The sequence below is a fragment of the Bacillus rossius genome, chromosome 2 (assembly GCF_032445375.1).
Source record: "Bacillus rossius redtenbacheri isolate Brsri chromosome 2, Brsri_v3, whole genome shotgun sequence".
In the NCBI taxonomy this organism is placed as follows: Eukaryota; Metazoa; Arthropoda; class Insecta; order Phasmatodea; family Bacillidae; genus Bacillus; species Bacillus rossius.
Window position 1 is genome coordinate 10,919,151 of NC_086331.1, and position 18,963 is coordinate 10,938,113.

The window sequence follows — 18,963 nt, forward strand, 5'->3', positions numbered from 1 at the left end:
CGGCGTTGTAGTACACAGCAGTTTTCTAGCTGTCGGCATTGTGGTCAATTTTGACATTCGGCGTTATGGTATTTCGGCGTTGTGGTAACCAATCAAGTTACAGACATCCGTGACGTCAGTGCAGAATAAATAGTGACGCGACATATTTCCCGATTAGAAATATTTTCTATTTCCCATCGCGTCGCGGGCGTGGAGTTACTGAAATGAACGCCAACATTTTGTTTCCCAAAGATGAGCAAGCTGGTGCGTTGGTAATTTTATTATTATTTGAGCATTTCTTAAGGTATTGTTTGCTACACTGATTTGTAAAATATCATAAATGCGTTCGCGCGTGGTGATTTTTTCCAATTGAATGTTAAATTTTAATCAAAACACGTTTCGCTCAAACACGTTGACTAAAAAAAAAAAATAAAACCTGAAAGCGTTCATGGCTGTCGTATGTTTGTGGGTGTGTAATGGCAAGGAACATTTGATATTTATTAGTCTATTTTTGTTCGTCGTCTTGGTCAGAACCACATGTTTACAATAACGCGGTCGCATCGCGTCATAGCGATATTGTGATCAGAGCATTATGCAATTATTTTTTAATCTATCTGTGGCAATGGAATGCTTAAGCACGCAATTTCGATGCAACCGAGCATAGAAAGGTTATATTGCTTTGGAATTCCCAGTAAGTACTTCTTTTTTTTTTAACTAGGCGAATTGAAAACTTTTAACAAAAAAAAAACACTTTTAGCTATCTGAAAATTTTTTTATAAAACAACTTTTGAAATAAATAATCTCAAACAATCCTAATGTCATGGTTTTATTTTCTTCCTAAGGGGAGAGGTTTAAAATATAAAAATAAACTTTGTTTTAGTTGAAAAAAATTGGAATGTATTCAGCCAGTGAATTTCCTGTCTTTCTTGAACTCATAATGTTTTATTTAATAATTTTTTCATATAATCTATAGGAATACCTTATAGCTTTGTTTAAAAATAAATCTGTATATTTTTTTCTCTCGAAAACATTCGTCTTACTTAATAAGTTTAGGAGATACGATATGTTTTAACAAATATAGACCTACCTCGTTTTCATCCCCATTAAAAGACATATTTTAATAAATGCAAAAAAATACCAATATGTAATTATAGATGTAATTAATTTTTGTCTCGAACTTAATTTTCTAATTGATTTTGAAGTGCTTTTTTTGTTTGTTTTAAAAACATACCGACCCCTTTTAACAACCTTAGGTTTTGAATTTCGCAAACTGGTAAAATTGTGTTTCGTAATATTCATATGTTTATTATTGGTACCCAAAAAATGGATTATTCTTAATTTATTTCAGTGCTATTATTATTAAACTTAAAACCATACTTACACATTTTCAACGCTTACGGGTTGCATTTTGCAAAATAGTAAAATTGTTGTTGGTATATTTCGTAGGTTTATTATTTGTCACTTGTACCTTTTGTTATGCTTGGTTAACTTAGGGGATATAATTTACTATCTTCAATTTATATTTACCTATTTTTCACCCCTTAGGGGCTGACTTTTACAACATTGTAAAACTGTGTATCGTAGTTTTCTTACAGTATGTTTATTATTGGTACTAAAAATAATTTGTTATGCTTCATTTTATTCGGAGATATAATTATTTTAAAACCATATTTATCATGTTCACACCTTGTGATTGCATTAGGCAACATTTAAAAATTGTGGTTGGTAATTTTCGTAAGTTTATTATTGGTACTCTATATAATTAATTACCTTTATTAAATTCGGAGTATAATTATTCATCTTAAAATCAATTAATACCTTTTTCACCCCTTAGGATTAGATTTCGGAAAAATATATAAATTGTGGTTGGTCGTTTTCGTGTGTTTATTATTGGTATTCAATATCAATTATTATGCATAATTAAATTCGGAGATATAATTATTATTCTTAAAAACATACTTACCTCTATTAAACACCTTAACACTTTTTATTTCACAAAATATAAAAATTGTGGTTGGTAGTGTTGGTATGTTATTTGTTATTTATTACACTTGATTCAATTCTTAGTTATAATCAATAATCTTGAAAACATAGGTACATACTACATTTTCATACCTCAGGTTTTGAATCTCACAAATTATAATAATTTTTAGTTGGTAGTTTTCATGTGTTTATTAATGGTCCCCAATATAATTTAATACGTTCAACTAAATACTGAGATATAATTAATAATCTTAAAATCACACTTCTCCCTTTTTTTTACCCCGTACGAGATGAATTTCGCAAAATGTAAAAATTTAGGGTGGGAGTTTTCATGTTTTAATTATTGGTACCTAAAATCATTTACTACCCTTAATTATACATGACGAAAAAATTATCTTAATAACATACTAACCCTATTTCAGCCCTATGGAGTTGAATCACGCAAAATATAAAAAACTGTCGTTGATAGTTGTCTTATGTTAATTGTGCTTAGTTAAATTTAGACATATAATTATTAATCTTAAAATATACTTACTCCATTTTTACCTCACAGGGGTTGAATTTTGCAAAATATAAAAATTGTACTTTTTGTATTTGTATATTTATTATTGGTAGTCCGTATCATTTATTACGCTTAATTAATTTCCGAGATATCATTATTCTTCTTTAAAACATACGTACCCGTCTTTCACCCCTTAGAAGTTGTTTTTCGCAAAATTTAAAATTGTTGGTTTGATATTTTTGTATGTTAATTATTAGTACCTAATATATTTTGATTAGCTTCATTAGTTTCAAAGATATAATTAATCATCTTAAAACAATTTTCACCCCTTTATCACCCCTTTAGGGATGGAATTCTGGAATTATATTTAGCCTAGTTAGCCAACGACCTTTCTAATAAAAATAAGTTCATCAAAATCCGACAAGTAGTTTTCGATTGATGCTCGAACAGACAAAGAAAACATGTAAATAAGCGTTTTCAATATTTTTTCTTAATTTCATCCAATGTACAGACTTTTTGCCTCGAACAGTTTTACTATTAGTATGTATAACGTTTAGGTAGTTACACAAAGTTGTCAAGTTCATGGCTGAAGAAATAAGCACGGAAAAATTGTCAGCATTTAGTAGAATCTTGGTGGAGAGAGTCCCATATCATCTTTTTGATAATATTATGGCGAGAAATGTTATCCAAAACAAAAAGAATTTGTACTCAAATACTTTATTTATATATGGACATCCATTAAAATTAAAACTTAAGAATCTTGTACTTATACATTTTTCATTACATTTTCTATAATTATTTATTTATTTAAAAATAAATTTTTTTCAATCAAATATGGTGGAGTATATGTATTGCGTAAATCAATATTGAGGCCAGGATGGCGAATGCCCAAAAACCAAATAACTTCTTTGATTAAAAAGAAAGTAATATTTTCTGTTACTTCTTGATAGGTCAATTTTAAATTTTTTTTCAAGGTCAAGTTTAAAGGTTTATAATCGGAATATCAAGGTTTATTTTTCTAGATTTTGGAAGATCTTTTGGGACCAGTTGTAAATAGGTTAAGTACTTGTAGAACTGAAGATCGTGGTAAAGATCAAGTAAAGGCTTCACAATAATAGGTATTATATTCGTCAAGGTCGAGGTCGTATTATATGGGTAGTGAGTATAATTTAGAATTTAAAAAGATCTGATCACCGTTTTATTAAGGAGGAATTCAAGAATACAGTCTCCAGTTTGGATTTGTGACGTCACGGCAATAATCTTGGATGACCTTAAATTTCACATCTTTGAAGAAATTATTTTAGTCTTTAAATTTTTCCAAACTTTACTTTTAACTTTGAGAATATTTTATTTTTGAGGGAGAATTTACATCTTGAAATTTAAAAAAAAGAATATTTCGGCAAAATTATAAAACAAATCGGAGGTATTATTTCTTTGAAGAAGGGTCGTTTCATCTAAATGCCTTATCTGATGCCATTATGTAGCTTAAACTTGGATTTACTTAAGTATTAAAAAAAATTTCAAAGCAGTCGTGAGGACTGCCGATAGTAGTGAAAACTTTAAAACTATAAACTATAAACAAACAGTTGTTATTTTTGAATATCCAAATTAATTATCACACAGCAAATTTGTTTTATCACGTTAGTAAAATAACTCCTAAATTACTATAAATTCGCATTGCATAGTAATTGTCGGTATTAAAAAAAAATAATGATGTTCTTAATTTTTAGGTTATATTGCTACAAAGACTCCGTTTTCTTCGTTATTCAAACTATGTATATATATGAGAATATTAATATATCTTATACTCACTTATTACTGCACAACAATCGTATACTTAAGATTTAAAATAAAAATTGTACAAAAACACAATTTGAACACTGTATACACACATTCGATTCACATATGCACAGCACTGATGTACAGGGACTGAAAACTCGTACTGGCTGCGCGCGCACCACTGAGTGTGTATGTATATGTATATGTGTATATATATATATATATATATATATATAGATACACACACACACCATTCACGTCACGTGACCATGTCGATGACGACTTACATGAATTTACTCCCCATCCAAACCTTCCTATAGAAGTTTTCACTTCAAAAATCTAAACAAAATCCTAGGAAATTGGAAAATAAAAGCCTGAATATACGTAACAAATGCACCACCTCACATTCCAAAATGGCAGCAGGCCTCTTGCGTGCTACTTTCTGGCTTCTGGGTTGAAGCCGCGTACGTGGAAATGAGAATGTGCCCTGACGTTTTGGTGTGCCTTGTTGCAGTCTTTAGCAAGAGCGATTAGATCCTGAGGCATTGTTATCCTGATGCATTGTTGTTTATATAAGTCTGGCCAATCAGTAGGCATCTGCTTAGTAGGTGCAGCAAGCTTGACTAATTCCTGTATTGTGACAGCTGATGATTATCGTAAAAAAAAGAATGCCATATATTACTTAGCCTGTAGCCATCTTCTCTGTTGATGTTGTAGGATGTTTTTTTTTATTTCTGTAGCTTATCTGATCAGACTGTGGTTGGTTGTAGTTGGCAATATTTAAACTGAGTTGAGCTTGGTCGAAGTGGATTTTGCATGTCCTGTTTCATTTTAGAACTGTGCTATGGCTTAACGGTTTCTTTTGTATTTGATATCTGCTAAATATTCTTTTACGCGAGCAGAGATCCTTATGCCAATTTGTCCTACATAGGGTCTTGTTGTCTTGTTGCAGAAGCAGGACACTTTATAAACTCCTGTCAGGTTATTAGGTAGTTCTTTGTCTTTCGCAGAGTGCCTAAGATTGTCTTCAGTTTACTGACTGGCTTCTGAACTGTTCTGATGTTATGTTCTTGTAGTATGTTGGATACTCTTTCTGCAGTCCCCTTCATGTATGGTAGTGCTTCAAAATTATCTTTGCGGTACTGTTTTTTCTGTGAATGACTCTTGCTATTTCTGTCTTTTATGTAACCATCAGCTACCCGAGCCAAAGTGAAATCTCAGTTCTTCTTTTATACTGGATACTTCGCAGATATACTGTGCTCTGTTGATCAGTGTGGAGATTGCTGCTTTCTTGTGGATTGGAGGATGTTGGTAGCTTAATTTAGGTATTTCAGTGTTGGTAGGTTTTCTGTGCATTGTTGTGTTTTAATGTGCTACCACCTATATTGACGATAACAACCAGGAAAGGTAAAGTACCTTCATTTTCCACTTCCACAATGAACTTAATGTATTCATTAATAATGTTCGCAGGCTTCTGAAGTAGCTTGGCATCTGGGTTGTAGCCGTGTCCTTGGCACGTTTCGGTCGACATTGCAGACGCCATCATCAGGGAGCAGTTACCTAGTTGCCAATGTGGGATGAATGTGCTAACATTTGGTTTTTAGTAATCCATCTAGGACCAAAGCCAAGAACCCCAATGCAAGTGTTATGTTTAAGTCAGTTACAATACATTTTTTTCTTATTTTTTATATTTTACTCCTTTTTAAAGCATTTTCTCATGCAGTTGAGACATTTTAATATACGTATTCCGTAAAAATGTTTCGAAGACTCTTTGTAATATTTTGCTAATGGAACTATGGCAACCCACACACAAAGAAAAATAAGTTATAAACCGCTAGAATGGCATTATAGAGTTCGTTCACTATTTTACTCTCATTGTTCGAATGAAAATAATTGGCTGAGAAGTCTCGTAAGTAATCCACATCGTTGCACTCCAGAGACTTGAACGCTGTGGAGTGAAGAGATGAGAGAGTGCAAGCGGCTCAAGACTAGGTGTGGCATGAACCTCCCCTAGTGGGGCGTACCTCCCTCTGATAGGCAATCTCGAGCCACGAAGCGCGCCTCGCGAGCCAGCAGACACGCGGGCGTGGCGGGAAGGTCAAAGGTCGGCGTCGGAGCGCGCCCTGCTGGCGAACCCGACAGCCCCTCGCTTTGACTCACACGATTATTTTTATGGCGCGCAACGTAAATGGTTCATTGTGAGTTCACGAAGATAAAAATAAACCTCGGCTTTCTATTTCCAAACTTCATTCATAACATTCTTCATCCACCCCTGGGACCTGGCGCGGCGCTACCAGCGCTCCAGAACTTGCTGCTGTGTGTGAAGCGCGTACGGAGTCCAGGTGTGGTGTGCATGCAAAAAACACACCTAGCAGCTGGCGCGGAGCTACCAGCTCTACCAGCTATACTAGCGCTACCAGCTTGACCAGCAATACTAGCGCTACCAGCGCTACGTAACTCGCTGTGTCGAGTGCGTGCGGAGTCCAGGTGTGGTGTGCATGCAAGGAACACACCTAGCAGCTGGCGCGGCGCTACCAGCTATACTAGCGCTACCAGCTTGACCAGCAATACTAGCGCTACCAGCGCTACGTAACTCGCTGTGTCGAGTGCGTGCGGAGTCCAGGTGTGGTGTGCATGCAAGGAACACACCTAGCAGCTGGCGCGGCGCTACCAGCTATACTAGCGCTACCAGCTTGACCAGCAATACTAGCGCTACCAGCGCTACGTAACTCGCTGTGTCGAGTGCGTGCGGAGTCCAGGTGTGGTGTGCATGCAAGGAACACACCTAGCAGCTGGCGCGGCGCTACCAGCTATACTAGCGCTACCAGCTTGACCAGCAATACTAGCGCTACCAGCGCTACGTAACTCGCTGTGTCGAGTGCGTGCGGAGTCCAGGTGTGGTGTGCATGCAAGGAACACACCTAGCAGCTGGCGCGGCGCTACCAGCTATACTAGCGCTACCAGCTTTACCAGCAATACTAGCGCTACCAGCGCTACGTAACTCGCTGTGTCGAGTGCGTGCGGAGTCCAGGTGTGGTGTGCATGCAAGGAACACACCTAGCAATTGGCGCGGCGCTACCAGCCCTACCAGCTATACTAGCGCTACCAGCTCTACCAGCTATACTAGCGCTACCAGCGCTATGTAACTCGCTGTGTCGAGTGTGTGCGGAGTCCAGATGTGGTGTGCATGCAAGGAACACATTGCATTCGTCACCTGTCGTCTTTCAACATTGTATGAACTTACTACTAATCAAAGATCAAAAAATGTATTTTATTAAGAGTTTTTTAGAGATTGTTTTTAGATTTACCATAGAAAAAATTATTCAAAAAAACCTAAATATCTTCTGAAACCAGAATTAATCAAGACAAGACTATCAATTAGTGCATGGACATTAGTATTTTTTTTACAGAAAATAGCAATGATTAGATGCCCTTTTATGATCCTCTCAGTCATCAAAAAAGAACCGGGAATGGATTAATTTACCACAGGAAAATAATACTGAGAAACGTAATAATCACTGACAAACCAAAACTTTTTTTTTTGTTTTGTTACGAAAACGAAAACCACTGCAAATTTATATGAGTCAACACGGTAGAATATGTTGCAAACAAACATGTGGGGCAAGTATAAATAATAAACATAATGAACGCCTTCGGTCTTAAAGTAGATAGACGTACAACCTAGGCAGATACTGTAGGCAGTTTACGAATATTGCATAAAATTCATATCCAAGTATTAATATAGCGAGGGAAGCCAAGAGAAAATAAAGACATGACATAAATTTAAGACATAATAATTTATTTCAATAAATAAACAACTTGCTCAAAAAATTATTCAATACCTAATACACAACATTAAAAATATATAAAATAACATTCACTGTTATATACAATACACAGTTAATATCAAAAGCCAATACGTCAGTTCTGGCTTTGTTGGCTTAACAAACTATACGAACTATACTTAAATACAAAAGTTACTACTATAAACTTACGGAATAGCTATATTTCAGTCAACACAAAACATTTTAATCGTTTTATTACAAATTTTAAATGTTTTTGATAATTTAAAATGAGGTAAATAAAACACATTTAAATTTGTAAATAAAGCTAATAATTTTTTTTAGTACTAAGCCAGCGTTTTTAATAATATCTTAAAAGTCACAACGTTTTATTTGTGAGACAGGTATTTATTTTCAATGGGGAACCATTCTTGCGTCGTGAAACTTTGTTACCTCTTGTCACATCTAAAAGCGTTGGAATTTAGCCATTCAAATAAACTACGTTAGAACTAAGATCCGAAACATTTCTTTGAAGAAGAAGAACTTTCCCGAAGCCCATGGTTATCACGCTGGCCTTGTGACCTGGTATCGCTGCATTCCTACTTCTTTAACAGAACTCGGAGCGCTAGAGCTTTCAGGCGCTATGCTGCAACTTTAAAAACTTACCTCTCTGCAAATGTAAATGAAACCGTATTTTTTTTTTAACTCGATTCACAAGATTCAAACATATCTAACGATTCTTTTTACATGCTAAATAGGATATAAAATGAAGGTAAAATAATAACTGTATTTAATTTTATTTGTAAACTGTTACAAAAATTTGTAGCCAAAAAGTGTACACCGAAAAGCTAGAAATTCATCGATAAAAATATTCGGACGGCCTTGAAGAGATTTGTTTTTAGTATCGTAATACGTTTAACAGCTAAATATATATATTCCAAGCTAAAATCATGTCTATAGGCTTTATTTATTTATAAACTACGACGATGAATTTAATATTAAACATGGGCCTTATTTTTGGCATACTTATTACTATGCGGGTACATTAGCATTTCTTTTTTCATTTGTCCATTTCTAATTTCGTATGGTTCAATACAATACATATATGCAAAAAGCACATGTGTACGAAAGACATGAGGAAAAAACACTTCTCTTACTCAGAGAATATCTAGTTGATGAAAAGTTTTTTTTTTTACATATAACTACATAATTTTTCAATTAACATTTTCAGAAGTTAAACAAACAGATTCAAATACATTTTTTAAAATAATACTTTATACTTGTTTCATTATTAAAGCAGTCAACAACGTCGTCACTACAATTAGGACAAACAGCTTATTTCCCTGAATAATGTTCAAATAACATCTAATATTTGTGAGCATAAATAGTAATTTGTTCTGATATTAACATTTTTTAAATTTAAGATGCAAATTAAATTTCAAATATAAATTTCATAAAATTTCATAAGCGTAACCGAAAATGTTTTGAATATACTATACTTTATTTAATGTTTATTTACTTGACTGAACAATTTTACACATTCCAGATTTCTCATAAAAAATTACTTGCAATCAGTCAAAATATTAGGATAAATAACACTAAAATTGTTCAAATTGTGTATATCTAAACTTGTAGGATATATCTGCTTGCTCCAAATTTATTCTATGAAGCTTAAATTCGAAAGCTTACTATTCGATTTTGAAAAACACAATTTTTCGCAGAATCGTTATTACTATCGACAAATAAAATTCACTTTATTTAAACATATTATAAATAACGTTTAAGCGAATGCTATGACATAAATACTACACCTCTACAATTGAACTACAATCAACTTTAGACAAACAGTAATATCACAGTCAGGTTATTGCTAGAACACGTAGTGTCGCTTAGTAAGGTGAACTCTGTGGCAAGTCTTTAGAAACCGCAAAGTTAATGCACAGAGCTTTCTCTAAATAAGCACTATTTCTAACACCTTAAATTCCATTGAATAATTTCCACTGAACCCGTAATTTTAATCGACAGTTCGTCGTCATCGTTAAAAAAAAAAAATTCACCACGCTCGCTCAACTAAACTTTGGATTAAATACTGTACATTAATCATCTAAATCTTTGGAGGAATCGAAGAAATAGTTAACGCATGTTTCAAAAACTATCCGCCGCACACAGGCGGCGCGGCAGCGTTCATTTGGCAAACACATCAGTCGGAGCAAGACTAGCCGAAAGGAGATTTAAGAGCACTTGCAATCGATGACACTCATCCCTTCCCATTTGGTCACTTTGAGCTTGGAGCCGTCGTGCTCGTCGCGATGCAGGATTTCGAGGTCGGACAATTCGTAAGGGGCGCAGCACAGCTTGGGCGCGCGCTGCCGGTTCTTCTTCCAGATGAGCGACTGTATGAGCGCGTGGTGGTGCGCCGGGTTGAAGCTCGGCGGGCACCGGCCCTTGCAGAAGCCGGCGTCGAACTTCTTGGGCTGCACGATGAAGTCGAAGCCCTTGAGCTCCTTGAACACCACCTCCATGGAGTGGCGGCAGCAGCGCTGGTCCTTGCGGCAGCCGCCGCGCTGGGCCGCACCCGGGGGAGCGGCGGAGCGCGACACCCGGGTGGCGCGGAGAGGGTCTCCGGCCAGCACGTTCAGCACGATACCCGGGGCCGCTACAACCACCCCGCAGCGCTCGCCCGCCAGCTCCAGCCCCAGGTTCGAGGCGTTGCTGCGGGCCCAGGCGCGCACCGCCGCAGTCACGTCCAGCTCCGTCCAGGTGGGCGCCCAGGACACGGGCCGCCGCTCCAGCAGGCGTCTCTCCTCGCGGCCCAGCAGTTGGTAGGCGCCCACGTGGGCGGCGCGACACCCGGTGGTCGACACCAGCGCCCTCAGCACCGCCTGGTCGACCTCCGCCCCCCTCGGCAGCACGCCGTCCAGGCGGTAGTACAGCCACAAGGAGGCGCCCGCGCGCAGCGGCTGTGCAGGCTCCGCCGCTCCTGCAACACACCTCCGCCTGGTCACCTCTGTGCTCAGTGCTGTCAGCGTGTTCCAGACACGCCGTGCTCCTCAGCCACAAGCACGTAGCAGCTGTGCAGGCTCCACCGCTCCTGCAACACACCTCCGCCTGGTCACCTCTGTGCTCAGTGCTGTCAGCGTGTTCCAGACACGCCGTGCTCCTCAGCCACAAGCACGTGGCGGCTGTGCAGGCTCCACCGCTCCTGCAACACACCTCCTCCTGGTCACCTCTGTGCTCAGTGCTGTCAGCGTGTTCCAGACACGCCGTGCTCCTCAGCCACAAGCACGTAGCGGCTGTGCAGGCTCCACGGCTCCTGCAACACACCTCCGCCTGGTCACCTCTGTGCTCAGTGCTGTCAGCGTGTTCCAGATACGCCGTGCTCCTCAGCCACAAGCACGTGGCGGCTCTAGCCGCTCCACCGCTCCTGAAACACACCTCCGCCTGGTCACCTCTGTGCTCAGTGCTGTCAGCGTGTTCCAGACACGCCGTGCGCCTCAGCCACAAGCACGTAGCGGCTGTGCAGGCTCCACCGCTCCTGCAACACACCTCCTCCTGGTCACCTCTGTGCTCAGTGCTGTCAGCGTGTTCCAGACACGTTGTGCTCCTCAGCCACAAGCACGTAGCGGCTGTGCAGGCTCCACCGCTCCTGCAACACACCTCCTCCTGGTCACCTCTGTGCTCAGTGCTGTCAGCCTGTTCCAGACACGCCGTGCTCCTCAGCCACAAGCACGTGGCGGCTGTGCAGGCTCCACGGCTCCTGCAACACACCTCCTCCTGGTCACCTCTGTGCTCAGTGCTGTCAGCGTGTTCCAGACACGCCGTGCTCCTCAGCCACAAGCACGTAGCGGCTGTGCAGGCTCCAATGCTCCTGCAACACACCTCCTCCTGGTCACCTCTGTGCTCAGTGCTGTCAGCCTGTTCCAGACACGCCGTGCGCCTCAGCCACAAGCACGTAGCGGCTGTGCAGGCTCCACCGCTCCTGCAACACACCTCCTCCTGGTCACCTCTGTGCTCAGTGCTGTCAGCCTGTTCCAGACACGCCGTGCGCCTCAGCCACAAGCACGTAGCGGCTGTGCAGGCTCCGCCGCTCCTGCAACACACCTCCGCCTGGTCACCTCTGTGCTCAGTGCTGTCAGCGTGTTCCAGACACGCCGTGCTCCTCAGCCACAAGCACGTAGCAGCTGTGCAGGCTCCACCGCTCCTGCAACACACCTCCGCCTGGTCACCTCTGTGCTCAGTGCTGTCAGCGTGTTCCAGACACGCCGTGCTCCTCAGCCACAAGCACGTGGCGGCTGTGCAGGCTCCACCGCTCCTGCAACACACCTCCTCCTGGTCACCTCTGTGCTCAGTGCTGTCAGCGTGTTCCAGACACGCCGTGCTCCTCAGCCACAAGCACGTAGCGGCTGTGCAGGCTCCACGGCTCCTGCAACACACCTCCGCCTGGTCACCTCTGTGCTCAGTGCTGTCAGCGTGTTCCAGATACGCCGTGCTCCTCAGCCACAAGCACGTGGCGGCTCTAGCCGCTCCACCGCTCCTGAAACACACCTCCGCCTGGTCACCTCTGTGCTCAGTGCTGTCAGCGTGTTCCAGACACGCCGTGCGCCTCAGCCACAAGCACGTAGCGGCTGTGCAGGCTCCACCGCTCCTGCAACACACCTCCTCCTGGTCACCTCTGTGCTCAGTGCTGTCAGCGTGTTCCAGACACGTTGTGCTCCTCAGCCACAAGCACGTAGCGGCTGTGCAGGCTCCACCGCTCCTGCAACACACCTCCTCCTGGTCACCTCTGTGCTCAGTGCTGTCAGCCTGTTCCAGACACGCCGTGCTCCTCAGCCACAAGCACGTGGCGGCTGTGCAGGCTCCACGGCTCCTGCAACACACCTCCTCCTGGTCACCTCTGTGCTCAGTGCTGTCAGCGTGTTCCAGACACGCCGTGCTCCTCAGCCACAAGCACGTAGCGGCTGTGCAGGCTCCAATGCTCCTGCAACACACCTCCTCCTGGTCACCTCTGTGCTCAGTGCTGTCAGCCTGTTCCAGACACGCCGTGCGCCTCAGCCACAAGCACGTAGCGGCTGTGCAGGCTCCACCGCTCCTGCAACACACCTCCTCCTGGTCACCTCTGTGCTCAGTGCTGTCAGCGTGTTCCAGACACGCCATGCTCCTCAGCCACAAGCACGTAGCGGCTGTGCAGGCTCCACGGCTCCTGCAACACACCTCCGCCTGGTCACCTCTGTGCTCAGTGCTGTCAGCCTGTTCCAGACACGCCGTGCTCCTCAGCCACAAGCACGTGGCGACTCCAGCAGCTCCACCGCTCCTGCAACACACCTCCTCCTGGTCACCTCTGTGCTCAGTGCTGTCAGCCTGTTCCAGACACGCCGTGCTCCTCAGCCACAAGCACGTGGCGACTCCAGCAGCTCCACCGCTCCTGCAATACACCTCCGCCTGGTCACCTCTGTGCTCAGTGGCTGTCAGCGTGTTCCAGACACGCCGTGCTCCTCAGCCACAAGCACGTAGCGGCTGTGCAGGCTCCACCGCTCCTGCAACACACCTCCTCCTGGTCACCTCTGTGCTCAGTGCTGTCAGCCTGTTCCAGACACGCCGTGCTCCTCAGCCACAAGCACGTGGCGACTCCAGCAGCTCCACCGCTCCTGCAATACACCTCCGCCTGGTCACCCAGCTGCAGTGCTGTCAGCATGTTCCAGACACGCCGTACTCCTCAGCCACAAGCACGTGGCGACTCCAGCAGCTCCACCGCTCCTGCAACACACCTCCGCCTGGTCACCTCTGTGCTCAGTGCTGTCAGCCTGTTCCAGACACGTTGTGCTCCTCAGCCACAAGCACGTGGCGACTCCAGCAGCTCCACCGCTCCTGCAACACACCTCCGCCTGGTCACCTCTGTGCTCAGTGCTGTCAGCCTGTTCCAGACACGCCGTGCTCCTCAGCCACAAGCACGTGGCGACTCCAGCAGCTCCACCGCTCCTGCAATACACCTCCGCCTGGTCACCCAGCTGCAGTGCTGTCAGCATGTTCCAGACACGCCGTGCTCCTCAGCCACAAGCACGTGGCGACTCCAGCAGCTCCACCGCTCCTGCAACACACTTCCGCCTGGTCACCTCTGGTCTCAGTGCTGTCAGCTTGTTCCAGACACGTCGTGCTCCTCAGCCACAAGCACGTGGCGACTCCATCAGCTCCACCGCTCCTGCAACACACCTCCGCCTGGTCACCTCTGTGCTCAGTGCTGTCAGCCTGTTCCAGACACGCCGTGCTCCTCAGCCACAAGCACGTGGCGACTCCAGCAGCTCCACCGCTCCTGCAATACACCTCCGCCTGGTCACCCAGCTGCAGTGCTGTCAGCATGTTCCAGACACGCCGTGCTCCTCAGCCACAAGCACGTGGCGACTCCAGCAGCTCCACCGCTCCTGCAACACACCTCCGCCTGGTCACCTCTGTGCTCAGTGCTGTCAGCCTGTTCCAGACACGCCGTGCTCCTCAGCCACAAGCACGTGGCGACTCCAGCAGCTCCACCGCTCCTGCAATACACCTCCGCCTGGTCACCCAGCTGCAGTGCTGTCAGCATGTTCCAGACACGCCGTGCTCCTCAGCCACAAGCACGTGGCGACTCCAGCAGCTCCACCGCTCCTGCAACACACCTTTGCCTGGTCACCCAGCTGCAGTGCTGTCAGCATGTTCCAGACACGCCGTGCTCCTCAGCCACAAGCACGTGGCGACTCCAGCAGCTCCACCGCTCCTGCAACACACCTCCGCCTGGTCACCTCTGTGCTCAGTGCTGTCAGCCTGTTCCAGACACGCCGTGCTCCTCAGCCACAAGCACGTGGCGACTCCATCAGCTCCACCGCTCCTGCAACACACCTCCGCCTGGTCACCTCTGTGCTCAGTGCTGTCAGCTTGTTCCAGACACGTCGTGCTCCTCAGCCACAAGCACGTGGCGACTCCATCAGCTACACCGCTCCTGCAACACACCTTTGCCTGGTCACCCAGCTGCAGTGCTGTCAGCATGTTCCAGACACGCCGTGCTCCTCAGCCACAAGCACGTGGCGACTCCAGCAGCTCCACCGCTCCTGCAACACACCTCCGCCTGGTCACCTCTGGTCTCAGTGCTGTCAGCTTGTTCCAGACACGTCGTGCTCCTCAGCCACAAGCACGTGGCGACTCCAGCAGCTCCACCGCTCCTGCAACACACCTCCGCCTGGTCACCTCTGTGCTCAGTGCTGTCAGCCTGTTCCAGACACGTCGTGCTCCTCAGCTACAAGCACGTGGCGACTCCAGCAGCTCCACCGCTCCTGCAACACACCTCCGCCTGGTCACCTCTGGTCTCAGTGCTGTCAGCTTGTTCCAGACACGTCGTGCTCCTCAGCCACAAGCACGTGGCGACTCCAGCAGCTCCACCGCTCCTGCAACACACCTCCGCCTGGTCACCTCTGTGCTCAGTGCTGTCAGCCTGTTCCAGACACGTCGTGCTCCTCAGCCACAAGCACGTGGCGACTCCAGCAGCTCCACCGCTCCTGCAACACACCTCCGCCTGGTCACCTCTGTGCTCAGTGCTGTCAGCTTGTTCCAGACACGTCGTGCTCCTCAGCCACAAGCACGTGGCGACTCCATCAGCTACACCGCTCCTGCAACACACCTCCGCCTGGTCACCCAGCTGCAGTGCTGTCAGCATGTTCCAGACACGCCGTGCTCCTCAGCCACAAGCACGTGGCGACTCCAGCAGCTCCACCGCTCCTGCAACACACCTCCTCCTGGTCACCTCTGTGCTCAGTGCTGTCAGCTTGTTCCAGACACGCCGTGCTCCTCAGCCACAAGCACGTGGCGACTCCAGCAGCTCCACCGCTCCTGCAACACACCTCCGCCTGGTCACCCAGCTGCAGTGCTGTCAGCATGTTCCAGACACGCCGTGCTCCTCAGCCACAAGCACGTGGCGACTCCAGCAGCTCCACCGCTCCTGCAACACACCTCCGCCTGGTCACCTCTGTGCTCAGTGCTGTCAGCCTGTTCCAGACACGCCGTGCTCCTCAGCCACAAGCACGTGTCGACTCTAGCAGCTCCACCGCTCCTGCAACACACCTCCGCCTGGTCACCACTGTGCTCAGTGCTGTCAGCTTGTTCCAGACACGCCGTGCTCCTCAGCCACAAGCACGTGGCGACTCCAGCAGCTCCACCGCTCCTGCAACACACCTCCGCCTGGTCACCTCTGTGCTCAGTGCTGTCAGCTTGTTCCAGACACGCCGTGCTCCTCAGCCACAAGCACGTGGCGACTCCAGCAGCTCCACCGCTCCTGCAACACACCTCCGCCTGGTCACCTCTGTGCTCAGTGCTGTCAGCCTGTTCCAGACACGCCGTGCTCCTCAGCCACAAGCACGTGGCGACTCCAGCAGCTCCACCGCTCCTGCAACACACCTCCGCCTGGTCACCTCTGTGCTCAGTGCTGTCAGCTTGTTCCAGACACGCCGTGCTCCTCAGCCACAAGCACGTGGCGACTCCAGCAGCTCCACCGCTCCTGCAACACACCTCCGCCTGGTCACCTCTGTGCTCAGTGCTGTCAGCTTGTTCCAGACACGCCGTGCTCCTCAGCCACAAGCACGTGGCGACTCCAGCAACTCCACCGCTCCTGCAACACACCTCCGCCTGGTCACCTCTGTGCTCAGTGCTGTCAGCATGTTCCAGACACGCCGTGCTCCTCAGCCACAAGCACGTGGCGACTCTAGCAGCTCCACCGCTCCTGCAACACACCTCCGCCTGGTCACCTCTGTGCTCAGTGCTGTCAGCCTGTTCCAGACACGCCGTGCTCCTCAGCCACAAGCACGTGGCGACTCCAGCAGCTCCACCGCTCCTGCAACACACCTCCGCCTGGTCACCTCTGTGCTCAGTGCTGTCAGCTTGTTCCAGACACGTCGTGCTCCTCAGCCACAAGCACGTGGCGACTCCAGCAGCTCCACCGCTCCTGCAACACACCTCCGCCTGGTCACCTCTGTGCTCAGTGCTGTCAGCATGTTCCAGACACGCCGTGCTCCTCAGCCACAAGCACGTGGCGACTCTAGCAGCTCCACCGCTCCTGCAACACACCTCCGCCTGGTCACCTCTGTGCTCAGTGCTGTCAGCCTGTTCCAGACACGCCGTGCTCCTCAGCCACAAGCACGTGGCGACTCTAGCAGCTCCACCGCTCCTGCAACACACCTCCGCCTGGTCACCTCTGTGCTCAGTGCTGTCAGCATGTTCCAGACACGCCGTGCTCCTCAGCCACAAGCACGTGACGACTCCATCAGCTCCACCGCTCCTGCAACACACCTCCGCCTGGTCACCTCTGTGCTCAGTGCTGTCAGCCTGTTCCAGACACGCCATGCTCCTCAGCCACAAGCACGTAGCGACTCTAGCAGCTCCACCGCTCCTGCAACACACCTCCGCCTGGTCACCTCTGTGCTCAGTGCTGTCAGCCTGTTCCAGACACGCCGTGCTCCTCAGCCACAAGCACGTGGCGACTCTAGCAGCTCCACCGCTCCTGCAACACACCTCCGCCTGGTCACCTCTGTGCTCAGTGCTGTCAGCATGTTCCAGACACGCCGTGCTCCTCAGCCACAAGCACGTGGCGACTCCATCAGCTCCACCGCTCCTGCAACACACCTCCGCCTGGTCACCTCTGTGCTCAGTGCTGTCAGCCTGTTCCAGACACGTTGTGCTCCTCAGCCACAAGCACGTGGCGACTCCAGCAGCTCCACCGCTCCTGCAACACACCTCCGCCTGGTCACCTCTGTGCTCAGTGCTGTCAGCATGTTCCAGACACGCCGTGCTCCTCAGCCACAAGCACGTGGCGACTCTAGCAGCTCCACCGCTCCTGCAACACACCTCCGCCTGGTCACCTCTGTGCTCAGTGCTGTCAGCATGTTCCAGACACGCCGTGCTCCTCAGCCACAAGCACGTGGCGACTCTAGCAGCTCCACCGCTCCTGCAACACACCTCCGCCTGGTCACCTCTGTGCTCAGTGCTGTCAGCCTGTTCCAGACACGTTGTGCTCCTCAGCCACAAGCACGTGGCGACTCCAGCAGCTCCACCGCTCCTGCAACACACCTCCGCCTGGTCACCTCTGTGCTCAGTGCTGTCAGCCTGTTCCAGACACGTTGTGCTCCTCAGCCACAAGCACGTGGCGACTCTAGCAGCTCCACCGCTCCTGCAACACACCTCCGCCTGGTCACCTCTGTGCTCAGTGCTGTCAGCATGTTCCAGACACGCCGTGCTCCTCAGCCACAAGCACGTGGCGACTCCATCAGCTCCACCGCTCCTGCAACACACCTCCGCCTGGTCACCTCTGTGCTCAGTGCTGTCAGCCTGTTCCAGACACGTTGTGCTCCTCAGCCACAAGCACGTGGCGACTCCAGCAGCTCCACCGCTCCTGCAACACACCTCCGCCTGGTCACCTCTGTGCTCAGTGCTGTCAGCTTGTTCCAGATACGTCGTGCTCCTCAGCCACAAGCACGTGGCGACTCCAGCAGCTCCACCGCTCCTGCAACACACCTCCGCCTGGTCACCTCTGGTCTCAGTGCTGACAGCTTGTTCCAGACACGTCGTGCTCCTCAGCCACAAGCACGTGGCGACTCCATCAGCTCCACCGCTCCTGCAACACACCTCCGCCTGGTCACCTCTGTGCTCAGTGCTGTCAGCTTGTTCCAGACACGCCGTGCTCCTCAGCCACAAGCACGTGGCGACTCCATCAGCTCCACCGCTCCTGCAACACACCTCCGCCTGGTCACCTCTGTGCTCAGTGCTGTCAGCCTGTTCCAGACACGTTGTGCTCCTCAGCCACTCGCACGTGGCGACTCCAGCAGCTCCACCGCTCCTGCAACACACCTCCGCCTGGTCACCTCTGTGCTCTGTGCTGTCAGCATGTTCCAGACACGTCTTCAACCATCCGTTCACTTTAACAGTCAT

At 47.5% G+C, this 18,963-nt stretch overlaps 2 protein-coding genes across 2 annotated transcripts in view; one reads left to right on the plus strand and one right to left on the minus strand.

The window, feature by feature from the left end:
• Positions 1-4,777, plus strand: part of LOC134528835 (uncharacterized protein K02A2.6-like) — a 31,379-nt gene extending 26,602 nt beyond the window's left edge. Inside the window, exon 3 of the mRNA XM_063362501.1 lies at positions 4,758-4,777. Within this exon, the coding sequence (XP_063218571.1) occupies positions 4,758-4,777 (20 nt within the window). The remainder of the gene's footprint in view (positions 1-4,757) is intronic.
• Positions 4,778-9,573: 4,796 nt separating this feature from the next.
• The window catches only part of LOC134529908 (bone morphogenetic protein 4), a 143,157-nt gene continuing 133,767 nt past the window's right edge, over positions 9,574-18,963 (minus strand). The window contains exon 3 of the mRNA XM_063364466.1: positions 9,574-11,005. Within this exon, the coding sequence (XP_063220536.1) occupies positions 10,257-11,005 (749 nt within the window). The 3' untranslated portion in view covers positions 9,574-10,256. The remainder of the gene's footprint in view (positions 11,006-18,963) is intronic.